A 16,521-nucleotide genomic window follows, 5' to 3' on the forward strand; every position below is an offset into this window, starting at 1 on the left:
CCAATAGACTAGTACAATAATTCACAATCACACTTTTCTCTCCAAATAATGGTGTTACCTGAAAATATCCCAAAGATCTTGTTTATCTTTTCAAAAAACTACAAGTATCAGCTCTAAAGCTATTCCACGTTACTGTTCTGCGATTAACAAATATACCAGCATATGATTTCAATGCTTGATACTTTCAGCCTGTGTGTGCAGTGGCTGGGGAGGGGATATGGCATGCCTGAGTACCAAGAGTAAAGAAAGGAGAGGCGAGACTTACATTAGCCCCAGGATCACCCCTGTTGCCAGGATATCCCTTAGGAAGAGAAGGAAAATAGGAAGTTAAATAAAAAAGAATGCAAGTGGTAAGAAGCTTTGTCTGAATTCTTTTTTAAACTTTGGCCTTCTGTAGTGAAACTCACCGGGAAACCAGGGAAACCATCTGTGCCATTTCCTGCTCGGCCATCTTCTCCCTAAGAGGAAGTTCCAAAACCAAGAGGAGACGTCAAAGTTTAGTTTATGAACCTTGTATGTCTATTAAGCTGGCAGTCTCCCTGGGATCAACTCATTGTTAGCCACCAGAGAACTTTATGTTACAGGCAGTGCTTTTCCCTCCTAGAAAAAGGGTGCTGGTTCCCACCTGAAGGCCATTGTGGGCATGGCTAGAAAGAGCAGGAGAAAGGGAGGGTGGCTGGCAAGAGAAACAGAGGCTGGGGGGGGGGGGGTCCCAAGAGGGAAGAGGTGGGGCTGACGGTTGTTCTGGAGCCCGTGACTGGTGACTGGACACAGCAGCCCTGGTTTCTTGCAGGTTCACGAGTCAGGCAGCCATGAGAACAGGGCTGGGGAGCCCCTGCTTCCCTTTTTCTCCTCAGCAGCGCTGCATCTGGTAGGTGGGCGAAGGAGGGAGCGAAAGGGACACGGAGGGAGCCTGAGGGGGAAGTAGGCAAAGCACAGCAGCCGCTCTCAGATGGGGATGGATTTGTCCTCCCCTTCCCCCATTTTCTCCTCAGACACTCCAGTGAGTACCTGGTTTGCTCTGTTCCCCCTCTCCCCCTGGCCACCATTTGCTTCTCAGTTCTGGCGAAGTTGCTTCCCAAGGAGCTGGGAGGAAGAGGACGGCGCAGAGTCCTCCTGGTCCCGCTCGGTGGTCTCCTCTCACGTTTTGCATGCCTCCTTTAGGACACTCACCCTCTCACCCATCAAGCCAGTTTCTCCAGGTAATCCAGGTGGGCCAGGCAGTCCTTTAGGACCCTATAAAGCACATAGGGGAAAGCATCAAAGGCATTGCCATACGGACAGCACTTGTTGAGACACAAACAGCAAATCGTCCTCTGGTGCCTTAAATACTAAATAAATACATAGTTTGCCTTTAATGTTCTATAGAACTCTATGGGCTTTCCAGATAGGGCTGTATTTGCAAATGGGTTGCTAAGATACTGCAAATGGCAACTTTTTTTATTTTACTTGTCAAATTTCCATTGGAAAGGATGTTTACAAAGGACAGTTTGAAAGCCGTTTGAAAGCCCTTCAAAGTGGTTCACTTTGAAGTCCTAACTATTGGGGCTGGGAGGGGGTGTAAGTGGGGGCAGAAGCCCTACTAAATTCCATGTCTTCTAAGCAGCCTTTGATGTATAACTCTGTATGTCATGAAAACACACGGTGCTCTCTGACCCCCAGGAGACTTCTGCAGCACAACATTCTGCAACACTGCTGTCTATGAAGTGTGTGGCATTTTAAGCTCTTGAGGCAAGGAATAGTTCCCCTCATCATGGACATTAGAATATACTAACCTCCGGTCCAGAAGAGCCTTCATCTCCTCTGTACCCTTTAGGACCAGCTGGGCCTGCTTCACCCTAGAAAAATGGGAAGACGTCTCAATGGCTTCACCCTTCTAAATATGTGGTCAGCATAAAGTTGTGCAAAGAGGAACAGCCTCAGCTCCAAACTCCCTCAATGAACTCCTCCTCCTTGGCACATCGGCTATATGATTTCATGATGGATTGGCGGAACTGAAATGTGAATGACTTGACATACATCACAGGCCAATCTGGTTCTAGCAGTTCTGAGTTGCACTCAGATGCAATATAAGAGAGCAAGTCCAATTGGACACATTTCTGAGTAGCCACGCATAGGACTGGGCTACTTATGCTTTATTCACAGGCTGACCTGTGTAACCTGAATGCATTTGTTTGTTTGTTTACTCACTCACTCACTTTATATTCCACCTTCCTCCCAAAGCAGCGCAGGGCAGTAATGCTGAACCATTTTCTAAACCAACGTGCACAAGAATAACTAATATGAAGCAACTGGAAAATGTCACACAGTCCAATTTGTTTGTGCCATAGAAAGGGGTTAGAAGGCATGTACAGCATGAGACAGCATGTCCTGGCAGAAGGTGTAAGAATTTGACTTTTCTCTCCCCCTCGAGAAGAACGGCCAAAGCTGTCATAGGAACTAAATGAAAGGCAACATCTGTCTTGGGGAGGGGAAAATGAGCGCAGGGTACACATTGTTAACAAATATGCTCTGGAAGGGAATAAGGACCATTTTTTATTTGGAGGTGGGTGCTGGAATTAAGCAGAGTCAACATTCCTGTGCTGTAGACTGAAGACCCAGAAATTCACTGTAACCACACAAAAACAAAGTGCTGGTAGGATCGTGGAATTGTAGGGTTGGAAGACCCCAAAGGTTATCCCGTCCAACCTCCACTCTGGTTTTGCCAGGAAAGAGGAGGAAACAAGACAGAATCAGTTGGTCTATTTCCCAACCTCTGCATTTCCCCAAAACTTGTAGCCAGTCCTACTTCTTTCCTAAAAGATGGGCTTCAGATTTTTATGATGTTCTCATCAGTTCAACTGATGATTTATTTGTCCTTTCAGCCACAAATTCATGTGCCTACATCACCCTGTCCATGTATGTATCTTAAACATCTTAAAATGTACGTATCTTACTATGGTCAGATCAAATAATTGTGGCGTAACATCCCTTGGGTAGCTGTGCAGCTGCCTTCCCCCATTTTGAAGAATGTTTCTACACCAACTTCTGAGCTCCTGCACCAACCAGTGTGAGCCAACAGATTTGGGGAAGGCTCTCATCTCCAGCATGGGACTTATGCCAGCTTTTGTTCTAGCACGCTGTTTTTAATTAGTCCTTCTGACAGAGAACACCTGCATTTAATTTCAACTATGCTCAATACTATTGCTATAAAAACTGATACTTCACAACAGACTGGATGGGATCCATTTTGGCAAACAGACCAGAGAATCCTTTCTCGAAAAACAGGACAATAATTCCCAGAACCTGAGGAAGGATACGCTACCCCCCCCCCGGATGCACTTGGGCAACTACATAAAGGTAAAGGGACCCCTGACCATTAAGTCCATTCGCGGACGACTCTGGGGTTGCAGCGCTCATCTCGCTTTATTGGCCAAGGGATCCGGCGTACAGCTTCCGAGTCATGTGGCCAGCATGACTATGCTGCTTCTGGTGAACCAGAGCAGTGCACGGAAACACCGTTTACCTTCCCGCCGGAGCAGTACATATTTATCTACTTGCACTTTGATGTGCTTTCGAACTGCTAGGTGGGCAGGAGCTGGGACCGAGCAACGGAAGCTCACCCCGTCACGGGTATTTGAACCGCTGACCTTCTGATCGGCAAACCCAAGAGGCTCAGGGTAAAAAAATGAAAATGTAATAAAACATCATTAAGACCAAACTGGTTGTGTCATTAATAGTAGGCCTATCTGCACAACCCCATACTATGAGTTTCGAGATATTCAGGATGCAGCCAAGGTTTTCTCATTCACAAAGGGTTCTTCCACACTTCTGCTTGTCCTGTGCCTAAAAATCACACATCTGAATGGTTTTCCGCAAGAGCCACACTTTCTAGGCATGGGTCCAAGTAGTTTTCCCTTTGCCTGACTCCTTTTCCAAGGGAAAACTCGCTCTTTAGCAACTTATTGGAAGAAATGGCAATCCGGGGAAAACCAGAGTTGTCATTTGTGCCACTTGAGTGCTAAAGAGCCCAAAGTGAAAGGACCAAGTCTTATTTCAAGGACTGGGAAACTGTGGCCCTCCCTTTGTTCACCTCCAGCAACTTTTGGAGAGCCACAAGTTCCCCATCCCTTGCCTGATTTGTCTTGACACTAATTGGTCTATTTTTATTAATTTTAGCACTGTTACTTCATTACATTGTTCCCTGCCAAAAATTCATTTTGCTGAAATTTTCTCAACAAACACATGGCAATTTCCAGCTTTCACTGTGGGTCAGAAGGAAACATGCAGACCAGACGAGGGGTGTGGAGAAGAGTCTAAGAGCTATCTCTAGCCGCTGTAGACTTGGCTGGCTTCCTGAGCTGATCTCTTGTTCCCTTGCATGCATTAGCTTGCCTTTTGCGTCTGCCATACAACAGATATGGACTATCAAGTGGGTGGACAATGGCTTACTGGCTCTCCAGGCGGTCCAAAAGGTCCTTCTCGTCCTTGGTCACCCTGTGGCCCTGGGTCACCCTAAAAACCAAGGAGAAAAGACATCAACAAAAATACTTTGCAGAATGGAACAGCAAGCAAACATAATTACAGGAATAAGGTGTCTTCTCCAAATCTAAATGTGCTGGATTTCCCCTGTAATCAGCAGAGATGAGACCAACCCATATCAAGCAGGAAATCTCTAGAGCAGCAACGACTAACCTGGTTAGTCCACAGTGAATGACAGCCAGCCTTCTGGTGGGCACACATCCAAGGAGGTGGAACTGAAGTCTAAAAGGGTGTGTGTCCATTTTTAATTTTTTTAAAAGGACACATGTGAGTCACAAAAACCCTTTGGCATCACAGCAGGGGATGTGCAGGAGTACTCAGTAAAATACTTTTTAAATGTTAAAACTTTTTCAACAAAATGGACACATTTGGAGGGGGTGTTGTAGGATGACAAAAATAAACTCTTGGCATCATAGTGGTGGACACATAGAGCAGTAACACTTTTTTTAAAAAAATGACAGGTTTTTTCTTTTCTTTTTTGGGGTGGTGGTGGTGGTGCTGTGCTCCAGAGGAGTTTGTGACATGTGGATCAGCAACAGACAGAATTGTTTTGTTCACAGCTTGCTCAGGTTCACCACATCAGCCATTTGAGTTTTGACATGAATATGGGATCGTCATTACCATAATCCAAGAGAACAGTTTCCAGAAGACCTGACAACTCATGATTTAAACATGATTCCTGAGAAGTAAGTCCAGTAGTTTCAAATGGGCCAAAACAAACATGAGGATAAATCACTTGCCCATGTAAGTATTCCACGTGAACCATATGAGTGACTGTACTTGAGAAAGTCTGTTTGAATGCTGAGTCAGCACAGCAGCAACTGAGCAGGTGTGCAAATTCTGTATGCAAATGGGGGCTCATCCACACTTTCATTTGCCCCACTGCTTCCCCCGGGAAAACCCTCTGTTTGCTGCTGAATCAGAACAAACGTTATTCAGTTTTTTTGCGGACTGAAGTTTCTTCCAATTCAGCAGTAAACAGAGGGTTTTCCCAGGGAAAGTGGTGGGGCACAAGGAAAACTGCTTGCACCCGTGCCTTGAAAGTCTGAGACGGTGTGGACGAGTCCCGTGGCCGCTTGCGTGGGAAGGGCTTGTACATGGCAGGGCATCCATGGAGCAGGCTGGCCCTTTGCCCACAACCACAATCCCGTTCACTTAAGAGGGATGTCCATGTTTTCCACAGCAGCAATAGCAAGTAGCTCCTCTTCTCAGTCCTTTATCAGTGGAGGCTCACTATGAGTGACTCTACTCATAGCCCAGTCAAGGCTACACTCTTGCTTAAGAATGGTCTGGACAATTCACCTCCCATTTCAAATTCTCAGTGTGCAATGCTTACTTCCTGCAGGCTGCTAAGATATTGTTGTGCAAATACCTATGAGATTGTTATATAAGAGAAGGGCAAGAAGCCAGGATAGTGGCATACGTGGAAACTGACTGGCAACAGGCATTTACCAACAGCTCCCTGGTGGCCTTGCTGAGCTGATTTGTATTAATTAAAAGAACTTGGGGTTCTGATGGGAAGCAGAATGGCTTTTTGCAGCCCCACAGCCGAGAGAGCACTCGTGGAGAGAAAGCCACTTGCCAGCCCACTTCCCAAGAGGAAAGCAGCACTGGGGAATATATGGCAATGGAGCAGGAGTGGGGCTACAGCTTCCATCCCCCATGATGAGCAGAGGCTGTGCGGCTGGGTCTGATGCGCCCCTGCAATGGAGGGCCAGACTCCTCCAGGTACCTTTAGAAGACAGTTTTTCTTTGTTTGCAGAAATGAATACATTAGAGGAGCAGCCCATCCCAAGAAGCACATGGCAGTTCCTCTTCCTTCTCAGTGGTGCCAAACCTTGACATGAGCAGAGTATTTGGCTGCACTGAAAAATCAGGAAATGCCACAGTTTCTGCCTTGTGCATTGGGAGCCAGAGATATCAGCAGCCAGTTCTCTGAAAAGCTGGAGAAGCTGCTCTCACGTAATCTGATTCTTGGTCTTAAAAGGAGAAATAAGTGACCCTGACAGAAGTAACACTTCAGAATGTACATTTCCCTGCACAAACACAATATAACACCTAAATATTTAGTTGCCTTTTGCCCTTGCCCTATCACACCAATAAGAGTATATTTTTAACATCTTGCAATAGTTAAGGGCAGCACTAGAGAAACCCAGGCCCAATTTCAGCCCAGTCACAAAGCTCGCTAGGTGGCCTTGGCCCAGACCTACTCCCTCCGTCTGAGCCACCTCTCAGGGATATTGTCAGATCTGGTGCCACTTGAAGGCTACACCCTCTATTGTGTGGGCTGGGTAGTCCCTCCCCTTACCTGGCCAATCCCTTAGCAATGCCTCCCCCAGGTGGGATTGGACAGTTAACTGGGGTAGGCGGAGACCCCAGGTATCCCTTCTGGGGGAGGCTGCAGCCAGCCAAACTTACAGGTGTCGCCCAGGAATTCAAGGGGCTGTGCGCGACCACGCAAATGTCACCCCCCATTTGATGTGGGGAGCGGTCATTCTCTGCCTCACTCTGAGGAAGGGAAGTGGAGTCTTTCCTCACAGAAAGCCACTGTGGGAGAGTTCCTGTATTGTGGCTACTTTTCCAGGATGGCTAGTAAAGGTAAAGGGCCCCCTGACCATTAGGTCCAGTCGTGTCCAACTCTGGGGTTGCGGCGCTCATCTCGTTCTATAGGCTGAGGGAGCCGGCGTTTGTCCGCAGACAGCTTCCAGGTCATGTGGCCAGCATGACTAAGCCGCTTCTGGCAAACCAGAGCAGCACACGGAAATGCCGTTTACCTTACCTTCCCGCCGGAGCGGTACCTATTTATCTACTTGCACTCTGACGTGCTTTCGAACTGCTAGGTTGGCAGGAGCTGGAACCGAGCAACGGGAGCTCACTCCGTCGCGGGGATTCGAACTGCTGACCTTCTGATCAGCAAGCCCTAGTCTCTGTGGTTTAATCCACAGCGCCACCAGGATGGCTAGGCATTCTCTAAACTTAAGGAATTAACAAAAGAGACTGGCAGGCCCTTGCCTAGACCACCTCACCGAGAATGCCTCACTCTGAGGAAGAACCTTTTTTCCTTCCTCTGACAGGCAGAGAGGAGAGGGCAGGCAGGCAGGCGGGGGGTGGGGGGGGGGGAGAGGTACCAGGCTGGACTGATCTGAAGAGGCTTCCAGAGAGGTGCAAAGGCAGGAGGGACCAAGTTCTGTTTTGCTTCCCTTCAGGATGGGAGCAGCTTTGCCTTCTAAGAGCGGCTACTACCCAAATTCCAGCTCTAGTACTACAGAAGAACCACATTTTTCCTATGGAAAATATGCTGCTGTGTGAGTACTTGAAAAATGTGATATGCCTACAACAGATGTGCAACCTGAGGGAAGGCATGTTAACTGTTCATTACAAGCAAGAAACAATTGTATTTTGTAATGTGATGCTGAACCAATTATTTATATTGTTTATTTAATCTATAAACAAACAAGCAACACTTCAGCTGTATTGCTGCCCCATCTTGGGTCTTTAGCCTGCAGAATATAGCTCCAAGCCTGATGCAGAAACTATACTTAAATGTTTACATGTGTGTGTGATGACACCTGTATGTTGGGTATTTGACTTTCCTGGTTTTTGCCCTACAGAGCTGCTGGAGGGGGCACAGATGCTCTTTTTCATTGTGCTGATGAATCTGGCTCAAGGCCCACATCCATTCTTAGGTAACTGAATCAACACAATAAGCATCTGATGAAAATGAAAAACTGCTTTCCTGTCAATCTGCTTGGAAATAGAGTGTCTAGAACACCATATTCCACACCTGCAAGAAGTCATAATGGTTGGGTTAAACTCAGAGCACTTTAACGCTGATGCCTCAGGACAGCCCTCCAGAGAGAAAGCCTGGCAAACAGAAACGAGCAACTTGTCCAACATTTTATATGGAATTACAGAAGCTGGGGTAAGCAGTGTACTCCTCAGAGGAGTGACTGCTGAGCGCTCGCTGTCTGTGGAAGAGGCTCAAATGAATTCTGAAGATCCGCATTTGTGAAAGCGCCTAAACCTTGGGAGCTCCCCTCTTTCCTCTCTTTCAAAGAGTCCTAATTTAAGGCACTCTGCTGGCACATCTGTCCACATCTGGTTCACAAAGTACAGTTGAGTTGCTGTTTGTGAAAACATGAGATGTAAACAGGAAACTGAAATTTAGATGAGACTTGAACTTTCCTCCTGCTGTGCCTGCCCAGCGCATCAAGCAGATTTATGGGTTTGTATGTTTGTATGGGCTTCATTTCCACTATGCATGACAGCCGAGAGCAAACTGTTTGCAGTTAGGACAGGAGGTTTCTTCACACCAGACTAACACACAGTGACACACGACTCAAACAAAAGCATGCATATAATAGCAGAGTCCAAGACAAGCTCTTGCACCGCACAACCCTAACAGACGAAAGGAGGTGGGCCTTTAAGGCTGCTGTTCTATAGCCCTTACTTGGGAGGATGTCTAAGGGCTTAGCCTCACTTACCTTTCCTCCACTCTTCCCAGGCACGATCTGTGATTTAAAGCTCTGTGTTGGAGCATACACATCCTTTTTTTGGTTTTTTTGTTCCAGAGCTTTCCCTATGAAAACCCTCTTTAAAGCTCAATTGGAGCAAGCACCAATCTGTGGAAAACCTGAATTGATGTTTGATCTGATTCAGCTTTAAAGAATGGATTTTCAGCAGGAAAGCCCAGGGCAACCCCCCCCCCAAAGAACAACAACAATAACAACCCCATGCTCGGACACAGAACATTAAGGCAGAGCATTCTCTGGCTGACATTGGCTCAGATGAACTGATGTAATAGAAGCTTAGACTCAAAATGTTGACTGTGGGGTCAGTTGAATGTTACAGAGATGTATTTTCACCATAAGGTTTTCAAAAGACACCTTACAGACTGACCAAGTGAGCTGGAAGAGAAAAACACAACATCTGAGGCTTATGTGGTAGAATGCAAAATGTCTTTTTTTTCTGGGAGGTCTTCAGCAGATGAAATGAAGGGGAACCTATGATTTAAATGCACGATGCTTACTGAAGTTTTTTTTTTATTTAACAGCACTAATTTTTCTCAGTGGCATCAGAACATTTTCCCGTTCTCCCTGGCAGAAGTTGCGCCACTGCCCATGTTGGTTTTGGATAGATAAACTCTACAAGTTGTCCAGCTCATGTGCCTGTTGGGTGATTCAGCTTGGGACAGACATATAAAATATTTTCCTACTTACGCCCAGTTCATATGGAGGAGCTGAACCCTGTCCCTGAAAAGAAACATTCTGCCCTCCCCTCTACAACTGCACTGTTCTTGGTTTGCTTAGCACCAATATATGAATGCAATGCAGAAACTCCCCAGTGAGTCATGCAGATTCTCCAAGCCAACATAGCTGTAAGAAATTCAGTACATAAACAGGTTTTAATAGAAATGGGTAATTTAGGAAGCAAAAGGAAAAGGCTTTTTTTAGATGTCCAAGCACTTCAGCAATGTTTGACCCAAACCACTCTACAGCTTTACACTTTATTCCACATCTCATACAAAATTTGCTTGGATCTTTATGTTATGTAGCCATCTTCACGGCTCGTGCAACTTGTGAATATCACAAAGGACAACTACATTTGCTGGCTCTAAAGATATATTTGTGCCTTTCTTCTACTAGACAGACTTCTGCTCATTGGCTGATGGATGAGCAGAGCACACCTGGATCAAAGGAATATCCAGAAGCTGTAAGCTCTGGGTTGTTCCTGTGGAGCCCTGCCTTTACCTGCCCCACACCTGACGTCATGTATGACGCCAGCTGTGGGGCAGGAGGGTGTGCTTTCCTGCAAAAGGCCTTGCAGCCAAATGGAGAGAGCTGGAGGGCCACGCTCCATCCACGGGCCAGCGGCTCCCTCCCCCTTCTCAACCCCATTATGCTACACCTGCTGTTTTACAGCTATTTGGGCAACGGCACGTATGGTAGGAAGCAGAGTCTTGGAAGGGATACAAGGCCCCTTGAGGAAGTCCTGCACTGAACAAACACACATTTTTCATACCTTGCAGGAGGAAGGCGGTAGGTCAGTGCTGGAGACCAGAGCTTATGAACTGGCAATTGAGGGCTGCTAAAGCTGTGGGGGTCTGCACTTGCTTCAGGCCACAAGGCAGGAACAGGGCACATGATCGTTGTGACATTGCTCATGGGAAGGGTAAAATGTCAGGGACTGCCGCAGAACTTTGAGTGGCCCCATTTAAGGACAAAAAGGAATCCAGCTAGCATATAGCAGACCTCTCTGTCTGGCACAGCTTGGTCAGCTTCCATGAAATATTATTTTGGGATTTGCTTGTTTACCTTTTCTCCTCTTGGTCCACGGTTACCAGGATTACCTAGCGGCCCTCTTTCTCCATTTGCACCCTGTGTGATAAAGAACATGTCAGAGATGAGGAAATTGTAGCACAGTAGATTCAGCTATGAATTTGACTGACAGCCATAGCGGTCAGCTTTGTTATCTGATGACTACATGGCAATGCGACTGTGCTGTGGTTTTCTCTCATCTGGCAGAACTGAGTGGGGAAGGTAGTGTAAGAGCTCGTCCTCAAAAGCCCATTGAGAACATGTTGGGGATAGGGAGAGAATGGAGACTAAAGGGATGGATCAACCTCATAAAAGGATAATAATGATGGCAACACTCAATTCCTCAGGCTGCCCAGAGCAACAGGGAGGAAGGCATTCTTGGTTGTGGCACCTTGTATGTGGTTTCCCTGGAGTGCACACTTTTACCCTGGGAGTGCACTCTGTTGACCATTCTGGTGGCAGGCCAAAGCTTTCTTTTATTCTGCCAGGCTTTTAAAATGGGTTTCCTCTGCTTTATTATTGTTTTGCCGTTGTTGTTGCTGCTGCTGTTGTATCTCAGGTGTCAAAGAGGTGTGACTTTAGGATATGACAAAAACTATGCAATGAAGGTGCCACACTCACCTTTGAGAGGAGGAAATTCCACAGTTTAGGTGCTGCTACAGAAAATGCCTTCTCCCAGTCTGCCACCCCCAAACCTATAAGAAACTAGGACGAGTGTCCCTTAACTCCTGAAAGAATCTCTTAGGTGGTCACTGAGGGCTTTAACACTCATGTGAACACCTTGAACTGGGCCCAGAAACAAACTGGCAGCCAATGCAGCTGTTTTAGAATGGGGAGCATGTGAGTTCTGAATGGAACCCCAGCCAATAATGTCTCTGCTGCATTTTGGACCAGTTGAAGCCTTTGTGGCAATTTCAAGGGCAGCCCTGTGCACAGCACATTCCAATAGTTCAGTCTGGACGTTGCCAGAGCACAGAGTGCTGAGGACAAGTAATCCCTGACCCAAAAGGGCTGCAGCTGGCAAACCTACAAGAGTAGGAAACAAGCACTCCCAGCCACTCCAGTGACAAGGCTGGAGCCAGGAGTTGAAGAAGGTTCTTTGCTGCAGCACTCCACAGGTTGCGGCATCCCCATAGCTTTTAATCAGCCCTCCATATCTCAACTACTGCTATGTTGGGTTTTCAGAGGATTACTCAAAATTGGTGCCTCGAGTCCTCATACTTCCCCTGTAATGAAAACAGTAGCCTTACCCTGTCTCCCGTGGGGCCATCTGGGCCAGGATTTCCCTATAAGAATGGGAAAGAAATGTTGAAACCAATCTGTGTGGCGATCTGGTCATTTAGACAATGGAGAATTTTTATATGTCTACCTCATCTCCCATTTCTCCTTTCTCTCCAGGATTTCCGGACTCTCCAGGCGGTCCCTAAACAAACACACGAGAGACAAGAAATAGGTACATTAAAATGAAAGGATTCTGAAATAAGTGACTGGGAGCTCAGGCACCAGCTGTGCACCACATGACAAGAGTTGATCTAACAACAGAAATGGATATATCTGCCAAAACAAGATGGTCTTCTTTGGGGTTGTCAGTCAAAATTGACATATTCTCTTACACAGACAAAATCTGAAAAAGTTTGTGTATTGGGAGGGTATCTTTTATTTAGTTGCTAATCTTCCACAGTCTTGTTCTTTCAGGTGTTTCTTCATAAGGATGAATCATATGAAAAATGAAAGCAGGTTGGAAGCCAAAGCTCAAAGGAAAATGGCTGCTACTGAATTTTGTTATGAAGATAAAAGCACTGCCTCCTCTAGAGAGAACAATTCATCCTCTCTCTCTGGGCCCTCACTTTGGCCAGTAAGGCGACTTAAGTATTTGAATGGTGCCAAATTAAAGGTTTTCAGGCAAGATGGCTGCTCCTTCCTCCTCCCCATTCCCTTGCCCCTTTCTCTTGGGGCCTCTGCAAGGTGGGCAGGCGGCAGGTGTCAATGCTGCTCTCCCTCCCTGACTTTGCTGCTCGCGCAGCCCACCATTTTAGGGCCGAGGGTCCCAATCTTCATAATATCTCAGAGGGAGGGAGAAGAGCGAGGCAACTTCCCCTTCTCCCCTTTCTCATTACCCCTGCTTGCTCTCTGGCGCACCGTAACCTTTGGGCAGCAACAGGGAACAGCAGAAGCCAATGGGCTCCAGGCAGAAATATACTTGAGCTGAGTCACAGGTCTCAGCAGGTACCTGACTAAGCTGACCCCATCGCTAACTCCATAGACATTTAGAACACACATATCAGAGCTGGGTAGAACCACAGATCTTCTCAAATGCAAAGGGATTGCTGTTTCACTGCCAGATGGCTGTTGTTTCATGAACTTGTGGGGAAAACTAAGCATGGTGAACACCAAGCTCCTTTTCATCTTAACTGACTCCTTGCAAAGAGAGTGTGTAGGTAACAGAGACATTGAGGACATCAAAATAAAAAATAAAAAAATCCTTCCAGTAGCACCTTAGAGACCAACTAAGTTTGTTCTTGGTATGAGCTTTCGTGTGCATGCACATCATTGCAGTATGGAAAAGAACTGAGTGATCGTCTACAGGCCATGTCTTCAACCTTACCTTATCTCCAGGACTTCCAGAGTTTCCTGTCCTGCCTGGTCTTCCACCAAGCCCAGGCTCTCCCTTGAAGGAAAAAAAACCCAGACACAAAACAGAATTGTGAAACTAAATATGACTCACTATTTTAAATTCAATAGTCCAGTTTTAAAATTATAATCTGTAAGTTTGATCTGCCCCAGACTGCCTTGATCAAGAGTTCAAGAACTTTCAGAGGAACAACAGTAGGACCCAAACTGGAAGGAACCAATGTTCAATAATCAGCTGGTGATGGGAGAATTTTTTCCTAGTCCTGTTCACAAGTATTCTGGGAAACCTAGATTCTGGGCTTCTCCACACTTACCTTTTGCTCCACTCTTTCAGGCATAAGTCTCTGCTTAAAAGCCCCCTGTCTGAGCATTTTTGTTTTGCCCCAGAGCTGTCCCCACAAAAACCCACTCTTCAGTGTTCCATCAGAGAAAACACCAAGCTGCATTTCCCACAAACTGCCATTTGCTCTGGTTAAGCTTTAAAGAGCAGGGAAAGCTCGGGTTGGGGAGGGGTGGACTTGGGCACAGAGCTTTAAGTGTGGCCAAGCAGCAGAGGAAAGGGAAGTGTATGCAAGCCCCCCTGATTGATCATTCTTTATAACTTGGCTCTAACCCCTTATGTACGATGGTGACCAGTGTGTATACAGGACCTCAAGACCTGCCACCTTAGAGACTCAGCGTGATATAGTGGTTAGAGTGGACCTGAGAGACCAGGGTTTGAATCCCCCATTCAGTTATGAAGCTCACTGGGTGACCTTGAGCCAGTCACTGCCTCTCAGCCTAACCTACCTCACAGGGCCGTTGTGGGGATTAAATGAACAGAGGGAGAACCATATGTGCCACCTTGAGTTCCTTGGAGAAAAATGCCATGGAAGTGCAACAATCAAACAAATAATTAAGAGGAAGAGGACCCAATTCTGTTGGGAGATGTGCAACCACTGTAGAGGTTTAAGGCTTCATCACATGGTTGATGCTGCCATCAAACATGACCAGGAACCCTTAGGCCTTCGTCTGCTTGGCCCACCTCAGCATGGGCCAGACCCTTTTTGCTGCCCCCAACCCTCCCCCATCTGGTCTTCCAGGGGGTGGGCAGGGACAGAACAAGAGCTCTATGCTCTGGTGCTCACTTGAATGGGTGAGCTCCATGGGGATAGGAAAAGTCTAGTATAGCAACAGCTATCATCTACAGTAGAAGCAGGGCTTCCTGGTTTCATTTTCTCCCATGAGGTAGATGTGACAATTGCCCATAGACAAAGGGAGAAGGGAGTATAGCTATTCCTAGGCGGCAGAAGGGTGATAGCAAAGTCAGGAGTTCCTGTTCTTTTCCCAACATATGTCTTATTTCATGTGAAGCATGTATTTTCATTTTTAAACTATTTTGAAAATTGCCCTGTGGCGGCAGTTCCAGTGCAGTCTATTTCCCACATATTTTAGGATTCTGTGGTTAAGAGAGAATCATTTATATGGATAGCCCTGCTTAGTCTTCCACTGCTAACATTACATATTGGGCAGGTGGGGGGGGGAGGTTCATATAGGTTTGGATTTGAAGCCAAAAATCCCCCATGCCACAATTCCTAAGACTGCTGCAACCTATTTAAATTGCCCTCTCAGACTTCACTAAAGTACGGAAAATATCCTGTGAGGGGAAAGTGTGAAGCTTTGGAGACTAAGTGTGACTGTCTCAAGTCATCTTCACAGCTTGCTATATTATATTATATTATATTATATTATATTATATTATATTATATTAGTTTATTTTTTCATAAAATTTATATACCGCTTAGTTGTTAAAAAACAACCCTCAATGCAGTTTACAAAAGAGAAAACAGTAAAATCAAGAAAAATGCAACCCTACTTTAAAATATACACAAGTTAAAATATTAAAACAGATTAAAATTACCTCAACTTTCTAAGCAGCTGGGTAGGCTTGTCTAAACAGGAATGTTTTAAGCGGGTGCTGAAAAGAGCACAGTGAAGGCACCTGCTTGATCTCAATAGGCAGGGACTTTCAAAGTGTAGGAACTCATGATAACCAATATTTTCCTTTTTTGCTTCTCACCCTAGCAAAACAACAGCCAGGAACAGTGCAACTCACTAGGCCTCTTCCCCAAGTGTTGTTCTGCAAGTGTGGTGAAATGTTCACGTTCTATTTCCACCTGACTTTCAGCATGGAACTGTTCCCTGACCTAAAGAGAAAGCTCTACTGCTCCAAGCCATAAAAAAGAAAACAGATTATTATTCACCTTCCTTCCTTTGGGTCCATAAGGACCTAGATCCCCTTTTGGCCCAGGAGGTCCTTGTAAGCCCTGTTGGAAACCAAGGTGCAATCAGTGCATGTGGGAAACAAAGACAAATCACATATGTTAACATATTGCAATGATCCTCATCAAGGGTAGGGGCTGATTTTGCTCTGGGATCCAACTGTCCCCCTCAGGTACGTGCCAAAGCCTCCTTCCACCTCCCAACACTGAGTCTAGGAGTGTACCTATATCCAATCCAATCCAAATCTTTATTACGGTCATAGACCAGCATAAGGTAAAAGCACCTCCATACATAAATAAAACATACTAAATAGGCAAAAGGGCAACTGCAGGAGGAGAGGGTGCACATCCTCACCCTCTCAGCTGCAGTGGACCAGCATAAGATAAAAACACATAAAACATGTCCCTCTATCTAAAAACCTGCATGCACTATTGCAGACTCAGATCTCTGCTGCTACCAACCTAGGGTGATCTAATATGTTGAACCTACATACATCAAATCCTGGGGATCCTTTGCATCCTGGTAACCCATGAAATCCTGGTTCACCCTGTAAGGAAAGAAAAGTTGTCCAGATTGATAACCTGCCATTGTTGTTGCTTCTTCCTGTGATCAGCAGCATGCAACAGGCTACTTACTATATAGCATTCACAGAAAGTGAAATTATCCAAAGAAACCGTACGGACTAAATCAGTGAGCTTTTTAAAAATAATAATAATGGAAGCAACTGGCTTTGATACATGACAAACAGTTCTTCAGACTTAGGCAGCCCCACCTGCTCTGCAAACAGTGG

The 16,521-nt window shown here is 46.0% G+C and overlaps 1 protein-coding gene across 1 annotated transcript in view; it reads right to left on the reverse strand.

The window, feature by feature from the left end:
• Positions 1 to 16,521, reverse strand: part of COL6A1 (collagen type VI alpha 1 chain) — a 52,876-nt gene that overhangs the window by 14,579 nt on the left and 21,776 nt on the right. Inside the window, exons 14-24 of the mRNA XM_033172051.1 lie at positions 16,225 to 16,278; positions 15,713 to 15,775; positions 13,444 to 13,506; positions 12,208 to 12,261; positions 12,089 to 12,124; positions 10,836 to 10,898; positions 4,432 to 4,494; positions 1,776 to 1,838; positions 1,174 to 1,236; positions 408 to 458; positions 266 to 301 (exon numbers count right to left, since the gene is read on the reverse strand). Coding sequence (XP_033027942.1) covers positions 266 to 301; positions 408 to 458; positions 1,174 to 1,236; positions 1,776 to 1,838; positions 4,432 to 4,494; positions 10,836 to 10,898; positions 12,089 to 12,124; positions 12,208 to 12,261; positions 13,444 to 13,506; positions 15,713 to 15,775; positions 16,225 to 16,278 — 609 coding nt within the window. The remainder of the gene's footprint in view (positions 1 to 265; positions 302 to 407; positions 459 to 1,173; positions 1,237 to 1,775; positions 1,839 to 4,431; positions 4,495 to 10,835; positions 10,899 to 12,088; positions 12,125 to 12,207; positions 12,262 to 13,443; positions 13,507 to 15,712; positions 15,776 to 16,224; positions 16,279 to 16,521) is intronic.

The sequence above is a fragment of the Lacerta agilis genome, chromosome 1 (genome assembly GCF_009819535.1).
Source record: "Lacerta agilis isolate rLacAgi1 chromosome 1, rLacAgi1.pri, whole genome shotgun sequence".
Lineage (NCBI taxonomy): Eukaryota > Metazoa > Chordata > Lepidosauria > Squamata > Lacertidae > Lacerta > Lacerta agilis.